Raw genomic sequence first — 23,441 nt, 5'->3', positions numbered from 1 at the left:
TAAGACGCTGTAACCGGCGCTCTGACCGCAGGCAGGAACCATGGTACACGGACCTACTGCGTGCGGAGAAAAAGGTCTGCAGGAAGTTGGAGAAATCCTGGAGAAGCTCACGCAGTACGGCCGATAAAGATCGCTATAGCTCTGCCATGAGACTCTATCATAAAAACATCAAAGCTGCCCGTAAATCCCACATTGTCTCACAATTGTCCGAGGCTGGCAATGATTCAAAACTACTGTACCAGGTTCTCAGCACATTTACCAAGCCCGTCGCCTGTGACAGTCCGGAAATGCTGACCCAAAAACTGTGTGAAGATACTGCTGGGTTCTTTGCCGATAAAATCGATTCTATTTATCGAAACATCTCCCTAGCTAGCCCACCTATTGAGGAATTGGCCCCTTCCTCTAGCCTCCAGCCCGGAACAATCAGCGCTGTCTCTGTTACGCTGTCCTCCATTCCCGAGATTAGCTTAGAACAAGTCAACTCCCTGATTGGGACCATTAAATCAGGCAGCCCAGCGGACCCTGTACCCGCCCGTATCATGCACCTCATTGGGAGTGTCCTTAGTCCCTCCATTCAGATGGTGATCAATCGCTCCCTCTCTGAGGGACGGGTCCCCCGGGAGTTGAAAGAGGCCATGGTCAAGCCCATCAGGAAAAATACCTCCACCCCCTGGTCAGACATGACAAATCTGAGGCCAATATCCCTCTTGCCGTTCATCAGCAAATTGATGGAGAAGCATGTGAATCACCACCTTTCCAGCTTCATTGAGCAAACCGGCAGTCTGGACCACTCTCAGTCAGGGTTCAGGCCTAGGTATAGCACCGAAACGGCTCTTCTTTCCGTTACAGATGCTATACGCTTGTCCCTGGACAGAGGATTGTCAGTGGTGTTGGTGCTGTTGGACTTGTCCGCAGCATTCGACACCATATCCCACGCCATCCTCCTTACCAGATTAAAGGAGATTGGTATTGATAGATCTGCCTTGGCGTGGTTTACCAGCTTTCTCTCCGAGCGTACCCAGAAGGTGAATATGGGCGCTTTCAGCTCCCCCTCGGCCAGCATCACCAGAGGAGTCCCGCAGGGCTCCTGTCTTAGCCCTACGTTGTTTAACGTATATGTCTCCCCGTTGGCTAATATTATGAGGTCCTTCGGGTTTATGCCCATCTCTTACGCTGACGACACGCAGCTGCTGTTCACTTTTAAAAAATTTACTCCGGAGATAAAACAATCTTTCTCCAACGGCATGACTGCGACCGCCAGCTGGATGGCCACGAACTTTCTCCAGTGCAATGTGGGAAAGTCGCAGGTCATGTTATTCGGAGAGGCAAAAATCCTGTGGACCCCTGACTGGTGGCCCTCCAGTCTGGGGCAGGCCCCCTCCCCTAAACAGGTGGTGAAAAACCTGGGGGTTCGTCTAGATCACGACCTCACCCTTGCCCATCATGCCAGCACCACGGCGGGATCTTGCTTCCACATTATAAGCCTCCTGCGGAAGGTGTTCCCCCTTCTTCCAGACTACACAAGAAAGACCTTGGTCCAGGCCCTCGTTCTGAGCCGCCTGGACTACTGTAATGGCCTTCTCTTGGGAGCTAACGAAGGAGTGCTTAATAAACTTCAGGTGGTTCAGAACACCGCGGCCCGCCTGGTGACCAATGCCCCCCCCAGAACTCCATCTCTGCCCCTTCTCAAGGCCCTCCACTGGCTTCCCATCCGGAAACGGGTGGAATTCAAGATTTGTTGTGTGGTACATAAGAGTCTCTACAACCTCGGTCCGCACTATTTGGCCGAGAAATTTGTATACCACCGCCCCTGCCGCAATCTCAGGTCCAGCAATCAACTATTACTCCAGGTTCCTAGACACTACAAGACCAGACAGGGAGGTCGTGGCCTTTCCATTATGGGCCCGCGCCTATGGAATAATCTCCCCCTTTCCCTTAGAGAGTGCCCGAGCCATCTAGCCTTTAGGAAACTCCTAAAGACAACTCTATTCTAGTGGGAGCGCTGTCTGTCCTGTTCTTCACAGCACCGCGCGGAGATACACCTTCGGGTGTGATGCCGGCGCGCTACAAGCCCATAAATAAATAAATAAATAAAATAAATACCTGAGGCCATAGAACAGGCAACATCACAAGGGAGAAGGCTGAAATGGGCCAAGATAAATGGAGATAAATTCTATCTTGACCTAGTGACGAAGGGTCAAAAACAATTGCAAATACGCCTGGATGAAAACATGGGCGGTCCAATTGTGGTCAGGGCATTTGAAGAAATTGCCAAACTTGTAGACAGTCTGCTGAAATCTTCACCCCGAACAGGACCCAAACAGTCCCTGACCCCACGTTGGTTTGACCACGATTGCACCAAGGCATTGAAAGATCTAAAAAAAAGCCTCACTGACCAACCAAAAGATAAAGCCAAGATTGCAGGAAAGAGAGCCATTTATAAAAAAGCCCTGAAAACACGCAAAAAATCCCTGCAAAATCGAGCATGGGAGGACTTAAGGGAAGCAGCAGAGCGGGGTGATATGTCGGCTTTCTGGAAAATCATAAAGGACCCATGTTTTAAAGACCCAAGAGGGCCGGACATAGTAAACACCATTCTCCCTGAGCAATGGCAAAATCACTATTGTGGTCTCTATAATCACACGGGGGCCATACCACAAGAAAAAGGGACAAAACCATCAACACCTGTAGGTTTAAAGTTCTCGTTAAAAGAAACAAAATCAGCTATTCAAGGGCTGTCAAAAAATAAAGCGCCCGGTCCGACGGCATTCCTCCCGACCTCTACCTGAGTAACATTGATTTATGGGCACCCGTTCTCACCAGGGTCTTGAACGAGGCAGTAGTGGCAGGACTGCCTCGCTCTTGGTCCTCTGCAACCATTGTTACAATCTATAAGAAGGGCAGCCGGGACGATCCCCAATGTTATCGTCCAATTTCTCTGATAGACGTTACGGCCAAAGTTCTAGGACGTGTAATTTTAAATCGCCTACAAGCCTGGGCAGAGGACCACCATATTTTAACTGATGTACAGTACGGATTCAGAGAAGGGAGATCCACAACAGATCAATGCTTAAACCTATACCTCCTCACAGCCAAATACACCATCGCAGCTAAGGGGAGTATCCATATGGGTTTTATGGATCTCTCAGCGGCCTTTGATCGCGTTAACAGACAGAAATTATGGGCCCTGATGATCTCTATGGGGGTGGATCACGAACTAGTAGATACTCTGAAGGCACTACACTGGGAGACCACGGCTACAGTTCGTTACAATAACGAAGGGATGAAGACTGAACCATTTCCCTGTACAAGTGGAGTGCGGCAGGGCTGCATTTTAGCGCCTTTTCTATTCTCTTTGTATATAAATAACCTGGACAAAGAACTTATGAAATTGGGTGTGGATTGCCCTAAGATCGGCCAGCGTACGGTACCCGTCCTCCTTTATGCGGACGACGCGGTACTGCTAGCCCGTACCCCACTGGGACTACAAAAGCTAATTGACGGGTTTGTAAATTTCATGAACTCTTTGGACCTTTCAGCAAACCTGGAAAAGTCTTTTGTTATGACCACAGGCCGGAGCCCGAAAAACACTTTCTCGTACAGCATAGGTAGACATAAGCTGGGAATAGTTAAGTCATTTTCCTACCTTGGCGTTCTCTTTGACGAGAAATTAGAATTCAAGAATCTGGCGGAAAAACACGCCTCCAAATTGGTGGCCTCAACGGGTGCTATAATGGCATTCGGAAGGAGGCTAGGCAGGTGGTCCCCGGAACAGATATTAAACTTATACAAAGCGGTATCCTGTGCTAAGGTGGCATACGGAGCGGAAGTGTGGGGCTGCAAAACCAACCATGTTCAGCAGATACAAGCTGAGGAAAACAAATTCTTCAAAAAACTACTTAAGGTTCCTCAGAGCACCCCCGCACACATAACTCACTTGGAACTGGGCGAGCCCTATATGGAGGACAAAATTAAGATTCGACCTATTATGGCCTGGATCAGGATATGGACAAACCCAGAGGCTTGCTTTAGCAGACAGATTATTATGGATTGTTTGAGCTGGGATAAATTGGAGCAAATCACATGGCTCAAATATGTAAAGGACACCTTGGACTGTATTGACTGCAAAGATCTGTTCACCGACCCAGAGCTGATAACCGTACAGAATAAAGCACTGGTTAAAAACTCATTCAGTGCATGGTCATCAACAAGGAGGGCCCTCATTGAAAACAAAAAACCCTCGGTGGTGGCACATGGGTCAGTGGTATCTACAAATTTCAAAATGGAACCATACCTAGCGGTAATGCATAATGCGCAGGAAAGATTTTATATGACTAGGTTCCGTTTGAATTTACTTCACCATTTATTGGCAGTTCCTGCAGGTTTCACATCTACTGTACTCCTGAAAAACCAAAACTTGAAGCATGCCAAAGCAGCCCTTCTTTTTTTGCAAAAAGCATCAGACCCACACACTTTGTTATGTGTCATAAGCTTCATCAAAGTTGCTATAAGATTGAGGAACACCAGGGAAATAACTGTATGATCCAAACCCAGTCTGAGACCCCCACTGACTGAATGAATGATGTACTCTTTTTATATATGAACTTTTTTAACTGAAAATTTTCCTACAATTTTTTTTTAACTGTTTTTTAACTGTTTTTCTGTAAAAACTGTATGTATGTATTTTTTATGCTCTTTAATGGTATCTTTGTAAGTACCGAATAAAGATAATTTGAATTGAATTGAAATTGAATTGACGGTGTGCTTTGCCCGCATCACTTGAGATAAGCAACTTGGATAATTAGTTTGTCAACAATAAAACAAACTTGAACAACGGTATGTAATCACACCAAAAGGCAACCGGGTCTAATACTAGACAATGCAGCTGCTTTGTGTGAGAAAGCATTTGCAAGAGTGCTGTTATGTTCTCGTGATGGTATGCACATCTCTTTCTACTGCCGTTGGCAACACCAAAGGCTACTAAGTAATTATTTTAAGCACTTACAGTCACATAATTGTTTCAGCGGTTTCTTAAAAGGAGATCAGAAAACCTTACTCTAACAAATGGCGCTTTAATAACTTTTATAAAAGAATACTTTGCTTAGGGGCTGTACATTTGCTTTGATGACCGCTGGATGCAAAAGCAAGCATATGACTTTGCCCCAGTGGTACATTCTTGCCTCATTTACTGAACAGACTGAGAGCAGTATTCAGATTCCATGCAATGTTACTGCCAGGAGGAGATGCCTTACTCTGCAATTCACACAAAAAGACTTGGGTAAAATGTGGGGAAGACCACAAACTCTGTCTACTGACGGTAAGTTAAAAAAGGCCTAGAGTAGACCATTCTGCTGTGACCAAGGCGTCATTGAATTGTTACTGCCTCCGTTTTACTACTGGGCTAGAAGCTAACGTCAGGTTTGGTACATGGACAATGCCCCATATTGGACTGAACAAGAACACTGGGATGGAAACGTCCCGTGTTTGATGAGGGTCGGGCACCTTTGCCATGAGTCCCGTGCTCACTGTGCCACTGAAACCAGAATCTACACCTGACAGAAGAGCTCCAATAAGGAAGAAAACATTCTTGGGTTGCTTCTGTTCCGGTTCAGGGAGAACCTGTCCTTGCCTTGCAGGCTGGACTGTTCTATTGGAGCAGGGTCAAGCTTTATTTACAAATGACTGGGTCCAAACGGAGGTGGTAGTCTGCAGAAAAAGATGGACTGGGATATGGCCTCAAGTAGTTACTAGAGTCTCAGATGAATTCAAAAAGTTCACCCAGCACTTCTTAGTATGCCTCATTGATAATACCAGCATCCGCACAGGCGACAGGAACTGCAGGATGCCACAGCGATATGCAAATTATGTCACCTCAGGATTGGCTGAAATTTGTTAATATAAAAAGGTCCAAACTGTGTTAATCTTTCACGGAAAATGGTCATCAGAGTAATTTACCCTGTTAGCAAAATCTTTATAATTTGGCCCAGTTAGTATTTAACATAGACATATATATCTGCTCTAAACTCGTCTACAAAATCAAGAGATAGCGATCTGCATATCTATCAGTGGACACTCAGACATACTTAAGGACCTTGGAAACTCCTGTCAGACAGCATGCACTTTCCCACATAAAACATGCCTAAACTTGTTAAAAAAGCACTTCTTCCTAAAGGGATCCCGAATCTCATGCAAGAAACTTAAAGAAACCCACAACGCCATTCAACTTCTAGGTAGGAATAATATTGATCAATGAAAAAAAATAAGTAAAACATCTAATTTTCAAACCTCAGAATGATATCCAAATGTACCTTATGCAGCCAAACATAACCTTATTGAATTCAAGTAGACACATGCAGAGCCAGCCTCCCTCAATCCCTCAAGTACCCATCAAGAACCCCTGCTAATTCAGGACCCTGTCCCCCTGTAGGAGCAATCCGTACAAGTTAAGAAGATTTCAAATGTCGGGGCCTCTAGTGATTCATGTGATTAATCTAACAAAATAACAGCACCCAACCAAATTGAAAAATAACCTACAATGGCAGTAACAGTTCATCATCACCTGTGGCTAGCAGCCACCTGTCTGAGGTCATGTTATGGCTCTCTAGGGATAAACTCCCAGGACATTTTTTGCGGCCACAAAATAAGAAAATTGCGGCTGAAAGCAGCAAAATTTGCAGTATTTTTGTAACAGGAACAAGATGTGCCTGTCACAATATCCTGTTGCCTGGTCAGCACATCAGCAAGACACAGCAAGCATGAGCTGGGGAACAGAATGCCTGTTTCCAAACAGAGCTCAGAATACAGTTCAAAATGTGCACTCTCTCTTTTTCACCATCCTGATTCGTCGCTTCCCAACATGACGTGCATGCTGCTGGAGGTGGAAGCTGGTAATGTGCCGCCACGACCCTTCTCCCATCTTCATTTAAGCTGGGAGGAGGGGGCTAATGTAATTACTTTGCAGATAGGGAAGTAAAGCAGTGACAGTAGATGGTTATTAAACAGAATTCATGAGGGAAACTATTAGGTAGCTATCTTGGCAGTGTCGGCTAGCATGTCCTAAGGGTGGTGAGGCATTAAAAAATTAAAATAAAATTAAAAGCACTTACTTGCGAGCGCAATGTCTTCCTCGATGGTCTTCTCTCCTTGAGGCTGGCAGGCTCCAAACTCCCAAGCCAATCCTGGCGCTGCTCTCACCAGCATGAGAGCAGCACCAGGATTAATGAGAGTGGCCTCTATCAGTGCTCAGAAGAGCACTGTAGGCTTTTGCTTTCTCTGAGTGGTGTTAGAGAGATATAAAGTGCGCATGTGTGGGTGGCCGTCGCAAGATAGACGGACAAAAAGACATGCGCACTTTAAACTGAAAGTGCCCTGCTCATTCTGCTTTTGCCAGTCGGCCGCAGCCCAGTAGCGGCCTGTGGTGGGAGTGCTGCTGGCCGCTGACGTGGGGTAGGGTAGGGGGTAGTAAACTACGGATTACGGTCGATTAGAGGTAAGTAAACATATAAATAAATAAAATGAATTTTGTTGTGCGCGTTGCATTGCATTTGGCACAGTGCTCGTGTGCTCATGATGAGCTGACCACACCCATTCCCATGGAAGGCTCAGCACAGCAGGGGAATTATCCCCGCGTGTGAGCGTTCCACGGCTCATGACGAGCTCGGCTCGTCATGAGCACCGATGCACAGTGCCTCATGACGAGCTGTGCTCGTCATGAGGATGGATGGGGTTAAAAGACTTTCTAGAAGGCAAAGGACCTTTAGGTGCCTCTTCCTCACTGGGAAATCCCTGTAAGAAGCAGTGGCGGCTGGCAGGAAACAAGTGCAGGGGGCAGGAGTGTGGGGGGGACAACATTTTTTTTTAAAACACTTACCTCTTCGCGCCTCTGTCGCCTCCTTTTCTCCTCTGTTGTTGCAGAAGAGTACAGAAGCACACAGGTTCCCCTAAGGAAATCAGAACGCTGCAATGCAGCATTGTGATTGGCCTGAGCACTGTAGATCTGCACTCAAGTGGTGACTGGGGGCCTGGGCATGTTCTCCACCAGGTTGTGTAATGCGGCGTGGTGGGGAACATGCAAAGTACGCATGGCGGTTTGGCCGGGTCAAGATGGCCGACCAAGCAGTCATACGCACTTAGTGTGCACATTCCACTTTTCCTCCCTGAGGCACCAGCCCCGCCCTGTCCTAAGCCAGCCCCCTCAGCAACGAAAAATAACCTTGTTATTATTATTTTAGCATTTTTTTCCCTTTTCCACTGCTCTGAGAGCAGTGGGACGATGCTCCTCTAGCTTAGCGGAGGAGCCACCTCTGGCAGGAAGGCAAGGGAAGATTAATTAAACCTACTCTTATTTTAGGGATGTGAAGATTAAGACATTAAGGACAGGTAATGGTTGCAAATGCTCCAATTCAGCCTTGGCAACCATTGAATGCTTTTTCTCATATAGTAATCCCATTTTAGGAGTCAGAAAATGTTCCCTAATTCTAAAATGGGATTCTGATTGGAGACCAATTTGGTACCTTCCTCACTAATATTCATGAGGTAGGTCGAATTCTGACCCACTACAATTCAGATGTTTAGGAACCGACCAGTTAGTGCATAGGCTGGTTCTTAATAATCTTTACTGGTCACAAACATTCTGGTCACAGTTTGCGGCCAGTATTTTGCGACCAGATATTTGTACAGGGGAATATCCTTTACAACGCAACTTTTACCACGCAGTGCCTTTACGACGCAACTTTTACAACGCAAACCATTACAACGCATTGCGCCGGGAGGGCGCTCTAGGATAGGGAATAGGTTTAATGTACTATCCAACACCTTCCCTACTGTCCACGGGGACTGGAGTTGGAATAGTAAATTAAACTATTCACTATCCAGCGCCCCAAAGCACTATGCGTTGTAAAGGCATGCGTTGTAAAAACCGCGTTGTAAAGGCATGCGTGGTAAAAGCATGCGTTTTAACGTCATACATCCATTTGTACACCATGCTCTATGATATTAGCGGGTTTATACCAAACAGGACACTGATGTGGGTGTGGGTTTGGTTCTGGCCTTTTGATAGATAAGCCTGTAACACTAGATGTGCCACAATCCCAAAAGCAGTGTGAGTATATTTTGGGGTAGTGACAATTTAATGGAATGGCTTTAAGAATTAATGTAATTGAGTTGTCATTCTGCCTTCTTTCTAAACTCCCTTAACAATGTTTTATGTAATTTATTTGCATCAAAGGTAAACTAGGTCCTACAAGAAGAGAGAGTGAACCTGATTTAATGCATGTATACTCACATGCACGTTTGCTTCCCCATTGGCTTCTATGCGTTCATCTTTCAACGTCTTTAAATATGTATAACCCCAGTTGTGCTTTGCCCAAATTTGCAATTTTGATCAATTCGTTTTACTTAGCTAGTTTGAGAATTTTACCATTTGATTTGCTTTATGTTCATGCTTTATTGGTGCTGCAAAAATAAACACTTTTTCGGAGGCTGGGCAGGTGCTTCAGGCATAAACTATGAGGCATATAATTCACCATTGAAGACTGAGTTTACTTCTTAGAAACTGGGCTACTTCATTTTGTGAGCGCTTCTCCAGTGCCCTCGGTAATAATACATAATCTCGTACCCAGTAATTGGCTGGTGTGGAGATCCTGCTGTAAATGTAGGCTGCTGATTGACTGGCAAACTCAAGTGGAAAGAACTAACTTAATATAAAGCTAAAAGAAGTTGCACAACTCTATTGTCACCAAATAATTCTAGTGTTTTACCTTGTACCTTTATTGATTTTTTAATTATCTTGCATTTTGGAGAAGTGAAGTGAAAAAAGCACTTTTAAATATGTGAAAAGAAATTCACCTGCTCGCTTTCTTTTACTACCCTCCTTTCCACCCACCCCGAAAAAAAACGGGGATATTCACAAAGAGGTGGCAGTGAGAGGCGTTAGCCATCTTGGCTTAACGCCTCTCACCGCCTATTCACAAGAATGTGGTGCAGCCTGGCGTTTCCCCCTCAACGGCGCGAAATCTTACAACTTAACGGCAGAACAGGCGCCCTTGCACCAGAGCGCAAGGGTGTCTGCGAGCAGGGAGGTTTGTTAATGCACAGGAAGGTGTCCCTTCCTGTACATTAACAAACCGAAAATGCCATTTTACTTTTTCCATGTGTGCTGCTACATGCAGCACCCATGGAAAAAGCAAAAACGAGGAGAAATAAAGGTTTTCTACTCATTTAGCCACATTAAGACCTGATTTTTCTAGGTCTTCAGTTTGGCGCTGCCACCTATTATCGCCGCCCTTAATAATAGACTGTAGCGTCAAATTCAATGGGTATTTGGGTGGTACGCCCACCGCAACACCCACTGCACGCCCCCTTTTACGCTAAGTTTAGAATTAAAGGAGACCTATTCTCAAGGCAGCGTTAAGGCACTTAACGTGGCTTTAAGCCATGGTAGGTACGTTAACGCTGTCTTGAGCATAGTGCTCGGGTCCTATCACCATGGGAATGACAAAAAAAGTGACGCTCCCTTGGCGATAGGGGCTTGAGAATATGCCCCACATTTTTTTATAATGTATGAATGTCTGTTGAGGCCCTGCTTTGGTACCGTCATGCAGCGGCGTCACTAGGGGGATGCGGGGGGTGCGGACCGCACCAGGTGACACCATCACATGGTGTGACACCAATCTAAAGAAAAGGAGAGCCTGGTGTGCGCGTAAGTGTTTTTGCTAGACTTTCTTTTTTAGCAAAGCTGTTCTTCCCATGGATGCAGCTTCCGTAAATGTGGTTTATGGTTTTGTGCGGCACTCACTAGCACAATAATTCCTCGAGGAGGGGTGGGGAGTGGCTTATGGCGGCATGATCTTAACTGAGTCATATCATTTTTAAAAATGGAATCGTAATCCTTAAATTGCACTTTTAAAAACCCTCAAGTGGATTTGTTGTGCTCTTATTTTACTATTTGTTCAATACAAAAAAGAAAAAACAGATTTTACCTTAAAACAGACCAGCATTTCACATTTGTAAACTGGAAGAAATGTTTGTTATCCCTTCTTACTCAGTTTGAGACACATTTTGCACTGAAGTAACAGATTATATTTACTCCATTACACAAACAGCAAGGTGTTTCACACAGAATTGCACCTGGTACTTTTTTCACCAGTGACAATTTTCCACCATATGGCCTTTACACTTTACTTGTGGCTCTGTGAGACAACATGTCAAGCTCACTTGTAGCCACTAAATAATGTTGACTCTGCCCCGTGTTTGGAAAGCTACTGACCACCTTTCTGACTAGCAAGTGAGTTCATGTGTACCACCTCATGCGGGACCACTTTTCAAGCACGTCAAAATGTACCTGCGCCACCTTTCATCACTTGTGGATGGCTGCCATAGCTGATGGATGAAAGGTAGAGAAATCTTGGTGGATTTTGCAATCGTTTCGCAAAGTCTTCCAGAGTCTCACAATGAAGTATGCGTCACCCAAGCAAAAAGAAAGGCCTATGTTGTAATGGTGATTGCCAATAAATGCAGTCAAAATACTCGAAATCCATACTCGCCCCCAAAACTTTGACTATTGACTTGGATTTATCTTTCTGGGTGTCCAGCGTTGGTCCACGTGGACCGCACTCCAGCCGGACTCTCAGGACATCCATGAAATGTAAATTCAATGAGCCTGGTTCTCAAACAGCTCTGTAAATCTGCACCTGTAGGTTTACTACTCGGCTTTTGAGCAGATTTACAAATTCTACAAATGCACAATTCTTCAAAGAGTTCTTCTGGAAAAGGTTTAGCCTTATTATTTAAAATATGTTTAGTGTTAGTATGGCAGCAGAGCGCTCTTTGGGCGACTTTAGCACCAGTTCTTGGTTTGTGCTCGTTATGTATGTTACACCTTGTACACCTGCTCATGTGTAAATGCATTTGCATTAGTAAAGTTGCATTTTTATTTTATTTTGTTCGCCATGAGGAAACCATTTCTATTATCTATTTCTTCTCCTTTTCTATCAGTGGCGATATTCCTTCTCCTATAGCCACACCACTTTTGAGGGTTTTCCTTCCTATTTTCACCATGAAAACAGATTTATTACTGTCTATAACAGGAGTGATTCCCTGATTCCAACTGAGAGAGCGAAATTTGAATGAAAATTATGTATACATCATATTTACAAGCTTGTGGCGTAATGTTAGCCAATGTAACCGCAGAAGTGAGAAAATGTATTCGTATTTACTCTAGAGTGTTTATTAGAAGTAGAAAATCCATATAGAGTGTGAGCTAAAGTAGAAATGTGTGGGACTGTTTAGAAATATTAGACGTGTTAATCAAGTTCCATGTATGTAGCTGCTAAATGAAGAAAGATGTAAAATGTAAAATGAAGAACCGTGCAGACCACATGGCACTGTGTGAGAAGAAATATTCAATTGCATCTTTTATGCGACATGGATTCATTATAATCAATGATTTTGCTTACATATATATGTTAAAGGCAATATTTTATAGAAGTGTTTTGTATAACTTTAGTGTGGTAGGTTAGCGTGTTATTTTAAGCAGAGTGAATAAGAGTTCACAGAGTGTAGAATACTGCATGTAATTTAGTGAGCCCAGAGAGATAGTGGCTTGTCTTTGATCTGCACGTGTGAGCTACAAGTCAAAAGTCTCGTTAAAATAAATTGCCAATGCTGGTCGAAGTTTTACGGCCTAGTAAGATAAGAGAAGCCTGGAATTTGGGGCCCTGTTTCGAAGTGTCTGTTTCCAGGTGCAAGGGGGGTACCAATCAAAAGCTTTATGAATAGAGCTCTGTTTGAGGAGATAGGCTTGGGTCCGGAGGAGTCAACCGGAATGTCATGGGGGTACCGGCACGATGGAGACGGCGCCTGGGAAGCAAGGTCAACTTAACAGACGATCCAAAGAAACGAAACTATGGAAAAAACCAGAAGCAAGACCACGTGAAATGTATACGTGGTGGGCGTCTCAAAGGGGCGTTCCACCCATACTGTGATTTTGTATTAGGGACAGTACCCCGGGGAGGAGGTAGAGCAGATGGCCTGAGGACTCTTAGAGAGCGGATGGGTAGGCAGAAAGGGCACTGCTACACGACATAGGTTTCCATCTGAGACTAAGAGAGATTGAGCTTCTTCGGAAGTTCAACGGCTGACACCTTTTTAGGTAAAGAGCTTGTTAAGTAGGGATGTCATCTAGCTTAGCGTAGGGACAGTTTAACCTGTTTCATTTCTTTCTGTAAATGACGCTTCAGATTCATCTTGTGTCAACGATATTCAACTTATTGATTTTTGAATTGGTTTTAGTAGTTTTCTTCTGTCGATTGAGATCTCTTAGAGAGTTCATGTTCATTTTATTACCTGTATACCTTTTGAACCTCCTAATGAGGTGTTTGTACTTGCAACTGATTTTGGCTTTATAATAAATCTTTAACACTTTCCAGTGGTAGGTGGTTCTTTAGAGTTGCGTCAGGCTATGGGGTTGATTTGATCTATGTGGGTTGCCTTTTACTCAATGACAGTCAATAATCGATTCAGATAGGGACTCAAGTGAGATAAGGATCAGGGTGATAAGATAATCGATCAAAATCTCACGCCCGCACTCCCAAGGTGTGATGAATTAATCACGGAGAGGTTTGCGAACACCTACAAACCCTCACTCAGGTTTGTGAGTGTTCTTGAAATCTACAAGCACTCAGGTTTGTGTGTGAACCCGTATACCCATAAACTCTAAAGTTGTGCGTGTTCCCAAAGTTTCCAGGACCCCCCCTCCCGAGATAGCTGCTCCTTATACATTTGATAGGGTTCACCAAATGGGTTTGTGTTGTGAACTAGACCCTGTAAATTAAGTGGGGAATATTTACATAGTGATTATATGGAAATTCTGGCCTCAGTTTTATTTTGTGCAGTTTTATATAGCTCGAACTCGACCCGAAAATATCAGAGCGCTTTACATCAGCATCAGTTGCATTTACAGACAGACACATTCCTTTTTTTAGGGCACAGGGCGATTAAGTGATTTGCCCGGAATCACAGGATGTTTGAACCGCCCACCAGACTCGAACCTGATTCTTCAGCTTCAAAGGCGGTCACTCTAGCCCAGAAGGGCCTCGATCAGATCCTTGTGGGCCTACTTTGGATACCCCTTAGGAGAGGGCCCATGGGAGGAGGTCCATACGTTAAGTCGTGAGGGGGTGACACCATGAGTTACCCGCACTGGGTGACACCCACCCTAGTGACCCCACTGCCGTCATGCTATGTCACGCATTAGAAGCCTCATACTATATCTTTCATTTTCTCATAAAATATTGTGCGGACTCAAGTTTCTATTGGCTTTATTAAACCCCCTGCTGGCACATGTGGACAGGACTACAATACACATGGTAACTATTATACCATTTAGTTTTGTATGTTAAAAGTAAACTATTTTAGACTTCACTCTGGTTGAAATTATTAACTGGCTACAATTGCTTTATTCTCGAGATTTACTAAAAACCCTTTCTCAGTTGTAGCTCTATTCCCATTCACTGTGGTTTCCGGAATCACTGCATACATTTTCTCCTGAACACATATTTGGAACTCAAATTAACCGCACAATAGAAACAGAGTTGGATCAGTACAATACACTAATTAATATGTCAGCCTCCTGTGTCAAATAAATACATTATTACACAGCTCAAAAGTACTAAAATTATCCACGTTGAAAGGATCAGAGACCGAGGTGGCTCTGTTAGGTTTGAAACCTGATTGCTAAGGTGGGTGATGTGCCCACTGAGGTGTCTACCTGGCATAGCTCTTTCCACCAGAATAAGTTAACTGATTGAGTAAGAAATGAGTGAGTTAATGATTACAGGATTAAAACCTCGTTGCTTGGAGGCAATCAATATCTTTTCAAAGAGACTATTCTACAAAGCTCTTGGAAAGTATCCAAGAAAGGCAATGTGAAGGAAGCGTGTGATTCATTTGGCAAAAAGCATGTAAAATCTTGAAATGACTTGAAAGGACTTTTTTGAAAAGCTATATTTTTGGTGAACGTCTAATTGATTGACAAGAGAAGAGTCTTTGTCTCAAATAGATGTATCCAAGTTCCCCATCAACAGACACAGAGCATACACACAACCCCCTAAGGTAGTATTGAACATATTGATATATCTGTTTTCTATTTTGACCATCATATGGAAAATGTAAACAGAATGAAATGCATAGCTTTAAGAACAAGGCCACAATGTTGGAATTTTGCTGCCAGTTAATTTGCCAAATGTGACAAAAAGTTGGCCAGAGTTTGTTTCTCACCCTAGCTACGACACACCATGCATGTGTATCACCTAACTTCAGATTAGGAGCCCAAAATAAGTGCTTAGAGGACATAAAATCTCAATCCTGATTCACAGAATCAACAGTGTTGGTTGTTTACAGTACTAAGGTGCACTGCTAACATGCAATCAAACGACAGTCTAACCGAATGGCTTCATTTGCAACTCATGAGTGGAATATGGTCATTCCTGAGTGGGGCTAATGGTAAAAGTAAGTAAACGCCCACAATATTTGGGCAACTCACTGGAATAAGATGTGAATTGTTCAAAAGTCTGGTGTCACCGCATTTAGATAGAGGAGCTGGGTGATCAACACTCCTACCTCCCTTGGTGGCACAGGAGGACGGATTTCTCAAAGGTGGACAATAGTTTAACTGTGGGGAATACATTTAAATGTGCATAGTTCATTGGCACCCCATTGATGTTAACAGCGTTTACAACTGGTGTAAATAATACCCCAGGAAATCTACACGTAGCTAAGATTTATTTGAGTACACCCGGGGTTTTCTATAAATTCTAAAAAGGTGCACATTTACTGGAAGGCATGTATATCACGTACTCAAGCACATTTTCAATGATTCCATTCGACCCTTGTAAATCGGATCCACGCAAAAGAGTAATGCAAGTGCGTTGGACACTCAAGCGCTACGCCTGCGGCGCTGGCTCGAGTCCGCTAGCGATACTGTAGCCCCTTTTAAAAAGGTCAGGTTAAAGCGCCCTCAAGATGCGCAAAGATGGTTCTCAGAGGAACTTAAAGTAAAGAAACTTAAACTCAGACAGGCTGAGCGTTGCTGGCGACAGAGAAAAATGTAAATACCTGTAAATGAACTGCACACATTGAACAGTTAGGAAAACAACAATTAAGCATTTTTTTAAATTATAAAGTGAAATGGAAACAAATATTGAATAGGATTAAAACAAATAAAGACACCTTATTTGGTGATGCACAAATGATGAATAATAAGTGAAACAAGCTTTCTACACATCATCATTTGTGTGCAATATAGTTCTATTAGTAAACATGTATGCAAATGTAGTGACCATTTCAATGCAAAACGTGCTATCTGTAAATGACAGTGTCCTACCGCATGATGCTTGGGTTACATTAAAAATATCGCCCGCTTCATGTCCAGTAAAGCTAGATGGGCATCGAAAGTTTTCATATAAAAAATTGGGTCATGGTTCTAAAAGGTATGGGAAGCATGACATAACTCAATGTTTGTGATATTCAAATATTTGTTTCCATTTCACTTTATAATTTAAAAAAATGCTTAATTGTTGTTTTCCTAACTGTTCAATGTGTGCAGTTCATTTACAGGTATTTACATTTTTCTCTGCGTTACAAAATAATGACAACCTACAAACGTCTCTTCAACAGTCACTGTACCCCAGCAAGTTTGTCACATAATTCACTTTGCTTGTCTTTTTCTAACTGTAAAGTGAGAGGAGGTTGTAAACACCATTCCCCATGTTAAAAAGCATAAGCAGCAATTTGCTGGAAGACACAGCCTGACATTTGACCTGACGTAAAGACATAAGGCCCAGCTCCAATTTAGTTAGGCTGCGGTTCCATTTTCTGTAATTTTGCAAAATCATCAACATATCTGCTTTTCACTCAGATGTTATCTGTCCTTGTCTTTTCAAAAACTGTACAAGTGTCAAGTAATTTATATAGACATCAACAAAACACCTGATGTGACATCAGTCTGGAACAACTGCCATGCTATCCCAATTTCAAGGTCAAAGAAAGAACAATAGCCAAAACAATGTAGTCTAAATTGTCATACTTTTAACTTCAATGTTTAAACCAATGCATTTTTGACTTGCATCTTGACACACATTGGTATATCAAACATTCCTGAAGTGATGTTGGAAATTCCATCTTGGATAAGATACAGTATTAAAGGCCTGCCACTTGACTGCTTGTTAGGAGAGGTCCTTCACCCCAGATTATCGAGCAAGATTCTGCCAAAGAGAATCTGTTTACTATAGATCCAACCGTATCGCACTTTCTACTGAAAGCTGATATCAAGCCAGAGCCCAGGAGGAGTTGATGTTGATGCTAGACATGTTTTTGCCTTTCGCTGGAAGCACAGTCTCCTTTGCTCCTGACAATTACAGTGTTCTTCTGTAAACAAGTAAGCAGTGCACTCATCCCCCTTAAGAAAGTCTAGTTTCAAGTTAATTATACTCCCTAAGTCTCATATTGTAGCACGTGTTTTGGAGAGTTAGAGTTTTAGATGACATTTAACCAAGTTAGAAATGTTCATTTGATTCTAGCAATGTTTATTTATGCTTTTTTTAATCATATTCTGCTTGGTTATTTGTGTTGAGAAATGGGGGCACATGTTGAAATAAAAGCTCTTTTTAGTTAAAGTGTCTTTTTCTTAGCACATCTTGTATTTGTGTGATTGAACATAATGAAAAAGATGTGTTTCTGATCACCATGGTGTCCTTGATCCATGTTTTGGTACTGATAGTAACCCAAAAGCATTGATGCGACTTCACTTATCTATTGGGTGAGGTTCTGCAGGGTTACAAAAACCTGCATTTCAAATTCAAGCATTGATGCTTTGAATAAGTTCACTTGTATCACCCGTGAGTGTGAGAAGAATCCTTGTAGAGCTCAGGCAGAGATTCAATTTATGTAACAAAACTCCGTCTTTGAAGCGCAGCAAATGTGACAAGATGAATAGAGAGTTTAAAGGGGTCTTTCTTTATTCTTTGGACTTTTGCATCCCACCATAGATCAGCTCAGGACCCACCAGTGAGTTGCGAACCACAGTTTGAGAAACACTGGGCTATACTCTTTGTTTTTTTTATGAGACTTAGATCTCTAAATTGCTCAGCCATCACGTGTCAGTTTTTAGTTGCACCTCAGGATTGAGTCTTCTATAGCAGAACTGCAGAACAGATCATGAGATATATTTCCTAGAAGTACTCTGGACTTTCCAGCCTCAGTAAAATTGAGGTTGGGAAGTCGAACTTGCTCAGCCCTACCTGCCTTTAGTTTTATAGAGTAATTTGCCTTGAAAGCAGGAATGCCACTTAGGTGGGGTTTGGATACAAGATTGTCCAATGTGCATGTATAGTACAATGTGCTCTGATTTATCCACATTTTCTGTCAATGAGAAAGTTATTAATGATCAGCAGTTTCATAACTGCTCAAACATTTGCTTTATTTTGAGAGGAATGCAAGCCATTTTTTTCCCAAAATGATTGTAGTCAATAACAGGTTGCTCTTTTGTGGGCAATTCACCACAGTTCACAGTTTTCTGTATAACTGCATGGCTTTTTGTACAGATGGACCGTAATCATTTTATCACCCCACCCATCCTCGCGTATGAAATGTGCCTCTAGACATAATGCCCCCTAAAAAATTGTCACTGGTTTCCACCCTTGGCCTGGCGAATCCCCACGATCCAGAACTCTCTCATAATCCTGAATGTCATTTTTGGCTTCTGAAATCTGTGGCACCTTAATTTCCATTTCAGAAGGAAGAAGTAATTGGATAACTAGTTGCATCTGCACTCCTTGATCAAAGCAGCTCCAAAATGTTTTGCAAGGCGTAAAAGCAGGCTTGAGAAGTGGACAGCACACATCCCGAAACTCTCCATCAAGCCACTTCTGATGCCCCTACAATAATCTGGAGCAGCATTCCCTCAGCACTCAGAGCAACAACCTTTCACATTGTTTTTAAGAAAAGGATGACAGAATTCTCGTCAAACAGGACACAGATCCAGAGGAAGTCAGTCTCTACAGGCTTGCTCTTTAAAGATCTTTTCATCATTTTTGCTTATTTTCTGTACACAATTTGGTTTGACATTTTATGCTCGGTGTATATGAAACTTTGCAATCTTTATACATGTCAGCTCCAAATAAAAGTGCTCAGACATCTACAATTGCTTCCCCACATATATACAACTTAAATGAATGCATGACTAAATAAATAAATACATAAATAAGTAATAGACAGAATCAGTACGTGAGTGGTGGTGTATTAATACATTAGCAAAAACGGAGCAGTTCTCTCACAAGCAGCACTGATAGTGGTCTGTCTCCATTAAATATGGAGATACAATGGACACAAAGAGGAACCTAGCCTACACCAGACATATCTTATATAACCTATGTAAACAAAATAGCTTCAGTGCCAAAAAAGAGAACATTGTAAAGCAACATGTCTCCTAATAGATCAATTTGCACCACTGAGGTACATAATTTCAACATACTAGTACGTAGAACAAAATGACACCAGTAATATATCTCTCTTATGGAGATTATCTGTTCTCAGTCATGCTACATGGTTGACTGAGATTAAAAAATGTATTTTACCTAACATTGAACTCAATTGAGTCCAAGGTCTCTGCTCTCACTAATCAATTTTACGATCTCCAGTTGCGCAAAAAGCTCTATATCTTTTCCACAAATCATATCATTGGGATGAATTATTCACATTTACAGATGCTTAGGGTCAACTTTGGTTGATTTACCTGATGCTGCTCTGCTGCTAGGATTGGACTCCATTTCTCGCTGGCTACTGCTGGTGGAAGCAATGCTACTTTTTGGTTTTTCACTTTGTTCCCTTAGGAACTGTAGCTGGTTTCCACTGCATAAAGAGATAACATTTATTTTTGCAATCAGTAGCATTTGTAAATGAAGTAGATTGAAGATGTGAAATGCTTCAACATAGATAGAACCCTTGATTCAGAATCAACAGTCGCTTCCTGATCAATAAAGCATAGTGAGGGATGTATGCAAAAGATACAAACCATGTTTGCATACATGACAAGACACAATGAACTTTTTCTTGGAGTTAAGGTGTGTTAATAGAAATCTGCACTACTTGTTTCTCAAGTTAACATGTGCTCTCGTAGTAACACAGTCACTGATATTAGGTAAGGGAACTTACATGTTATATATGCCATGTGGAACTTTCTTGAAGTGATCCTTCACAGTGAGACCCACAACTGAATAACTGAGGGTCGCTGGAAAAGGCTCTCAATGTGGAAGCAGATCAAATTCGAAAAACACTTAAACGACATTGGCACATTGTGAAAAATGACCCCATCATAGGAAGCACAATTAGCAAACAGCCACAGATTACCTACAGAAAGGCGCGCTCCTTGAAAGATATGCTAGTCAGGAGTTACTTGGGGGCTCCCAAGAAACATACATGGTTACATGAACGGAAGGGCTTTTTTAAATGTGGGAAATGCAAGGCATGTGGGACTAGCAAAAATGTGAAGTCATACCCATTACCCACGGGGAAAACTGAAGCCATTAGCAAATTTATGAATTGTAACACCAATTTCTGAGTCAATGTGATTGTGTGCCCATGTGGTAAGTTCTACATAAGCAGCACCATTTTTCCTATCAAAAAATGCATCTTGGAACACTTGAGGGCAATCAAGAATGTTGATGTTAACTAGGCGACAGCGCGACATTGGCTACGTTACCACAACAAAGATGCTAACTGCTTTTCATTTTTTGGCATTGACAGAGTACCAGCTAGCCCCAGAGGGGGCGATAGAGTCAAACAGCTATGCATTCTGGAATCACAGTACATCATCCGCCTCGACTCCAAGAATCTTTTTGATCTGAATGAACATGAGGAGTTATACGTCCACATTGGATGAGGACTGGGCGTCCCTTTCAGTAATTTCCACTTCCCTTTCCGTTTCTGGACTCTCCTGCTGCTGTGATCGCAGATTTCTATGGCCATTCTGTCTCAAGAGAGAGGGCTCTCTACCCTGATGCCAGAGACAGGACACTGAAATTTCACAAGTTAGCATTGTTTACCCTTCCGTAGTTCCATCCCTGGGTCACAGACACAGTTCCGTATATATCACTACTGAGATATCCCACTCTCAAAACAATCATATTAGACACTACCAAATCAGGCCCAGGGGTCTCCCCCCTTTTTTACCCTCCCTCCCACCCCACACGCCCTGCCCCTCCTCACAAACCCCCCATCCCACCCACCCCCCTCTTCCTCGCATTTACCCTGGGTACTTTTTTCTGCGTACCTATAAATTTAATTCTTGCACATCACACCACCACTCACCAATATATCACCCTCAGCTAGACCACTCCATCGACAGGGTTGTAAATAGTCACTATTGGGGGCAATTTTCGCACAGAATATTGCATTAGGAGCTTGGGTTGCTCCAATGCCCCTTTGGACCTTAGGAACACCAGTGTCACCCTCATTCAGATAGGGACCAATATCGCAAAACAAGGGGACATCAAGAATATAGGAATTCCTTAGTCAGTCTCATGTACATAATCTATTTTATCTGCATCTCGCTGGTCGGCCAGAATAGAATAGAATGATCTATAGTTGTAAATTCCCATCTGTACCTTTGTTTACAAATGTGACTTCGGCCACTTGGCCTGGATTGTCCTCTGCTGGCGAATGCTCCACGAGAAAATATGCACCAAGCCACTTGGCTGTAGTGTCTCTAGCACTTTGACATGTAATCGTAGTACTGTGTATTTTCAAATTTGTTGCCTTCCTAAACTAGGTAACAACTGTCACTCTCTACAATAATGAAATTACTCTTTTATAATGTTTAATTTTCATTTTAAAAATTCATATGATTTCGTTTGCAATAACAAGATGTATTTTTATGCTCTAACTCAGTGCTAGAGTTCTAAATACTATGGTGAGAACGATAGTCTGTTTTCCAGCTCCTTCGGGGCATTCTCGGATTTTGGTCCTTCTTCACTTTCTTTCTATCACTGTGCACTTTGAAATGGTGGATTGTACTGTAAGTCTTTGGCTTGTGAAAAAGACCGTCCGGTCGAAACGCGTCGCCAATAAACATACATTGTTATACACGGACCCTGGAGTGCGAGTCATCTGTTGTCCTGAAAACATCTAACTGGGAAACCTTCGTGAATATATATATATATATATATATATATATATATATATATATATATATATATATACATATATATATATACGTGTGTGTGTGTATATTGTGTATATGTCTGGGTGTTTATATAAGTATATATTTATATATAGTATTAAGTAGTGGAATAAATGTATTTAAGATGGTATTAAAATTATACGTTAAAATATTTCAACATCTGCTATTTTAAACTCTATATTAAGAAAATCAACATTTGTGTACAGTTATTAATGATATTAGGGGCATATTCATGAGAGAGAAGTGGCGGAGCGAGGCGTTAGCCTCCTTGGCTTAATGCCATGCCCCGCCCCTTCTGAAACTCAGGGCTGCACCTATTTACAAGAAAACAGTGCAGCCCTGCGTTTCACTCTACGCTAGCGCTTATTTAGCTGCCTAGTGCCAACGCAGACACCCTTACACCATAGTTCAAAGGTGTCTGTGTTGCAGGGGAATTATTGTTTATGTACAGGAAGGTGTCCCTTTCTTCACATAAACAATCAGTAAGTGCCTAATGCAACACACACAAAAGCTGCAAAACGTACTTTTTTCAATGATTGTTAAGTGCAGGAAGGGATACTTTCCTTCACATAAATAATCAATGGAGTTTTGCTGTTCTATGTGTGCTGCACAACGCAGCACACATGGAAACAGCAAAAACAACGAGAAATAAAGCTTTTCTCGTTTTCCCTGCTTAAGACCAGGTTTTCAATTTGGCCCAGCCTCCTATTTACGCCACCCTTGTAAATAGGGGACAGCATCAAAATCTTATGGGTGTTGCTGTGGAACGCCACCGCAACACCTATTGCCCTCCCCTTTCACGCTAAGAGTAGCATGAAAGAGTGCTTTATTTACAAGACACTGCCTTGTAAATAAGGCGATGCCCCTATCACCACCACCAGGTTTGAAAAAGTGACATTGTGGTGGCGATAGGGGCTTGTAAATATGCCCCTTAGTGTTTTTTTACCAATATTTGTGCACTTTCCATTATAAGTATAGGATCACAATATTGTGTAAATGATACTTTTGACACAATATTTTTGTGAACAATATTGTTTACTACGATATTGTCAGTGATCCACCACAGGGTGTCATTCCAAATTCAGCTGCAGTTTTGTTCCCATGTCAATGACAGAAACTTGACTGTAAGGGGTAAAAGAGAGTAAATATTACTGCATCTGGCCTTAATTTTCAAAGATATCCTAGCTGATGAGGGATGATACCCCAA

General features: G+C 42.5%; 1 protein-coding gene across 1 annotated transcript in view; it reads right to left on the bottom strand.

Annotated features, from left to right (window-relative positions):
- The window catches only part of NRK (Nik related kinase), an 895,726-nt gene that overhangs the window by 264,583 nt on the left and 607,702 nt on the right, over window positions 1-23,441 (bottom strand). Inside the window, exon 18 of the mRNA XM_086918574.1 lies at window positions 19,790-19,905. Within this exon, the coding sequence (XP_086774700.1) occupies window positions 19,790-19,905 (116 nt within the window). The remainder of the gene's footprint in view (window positions 1-19,789; window positions 19,906-23,441) is intronic.

Source organism: Lissotriton vulgaris, chromosome 4_1 (assembly GCF_964263255.1).
Source record: "Lissotriton vulgaris chromosome 4_1, aLisVul1.2, whole genome shotgun sequence".
NCBI lineage: Eukaryota > Metazoa > Chordata > Amphibia > Caudata > Salamandridae > Lissotriton > Lissotriton vulgaris.
The sequence above is the reverse complement of the archived record's forward strand: the minus strand, read 5'-3'. Positions and strand labels throughout refer to the sequence as shown.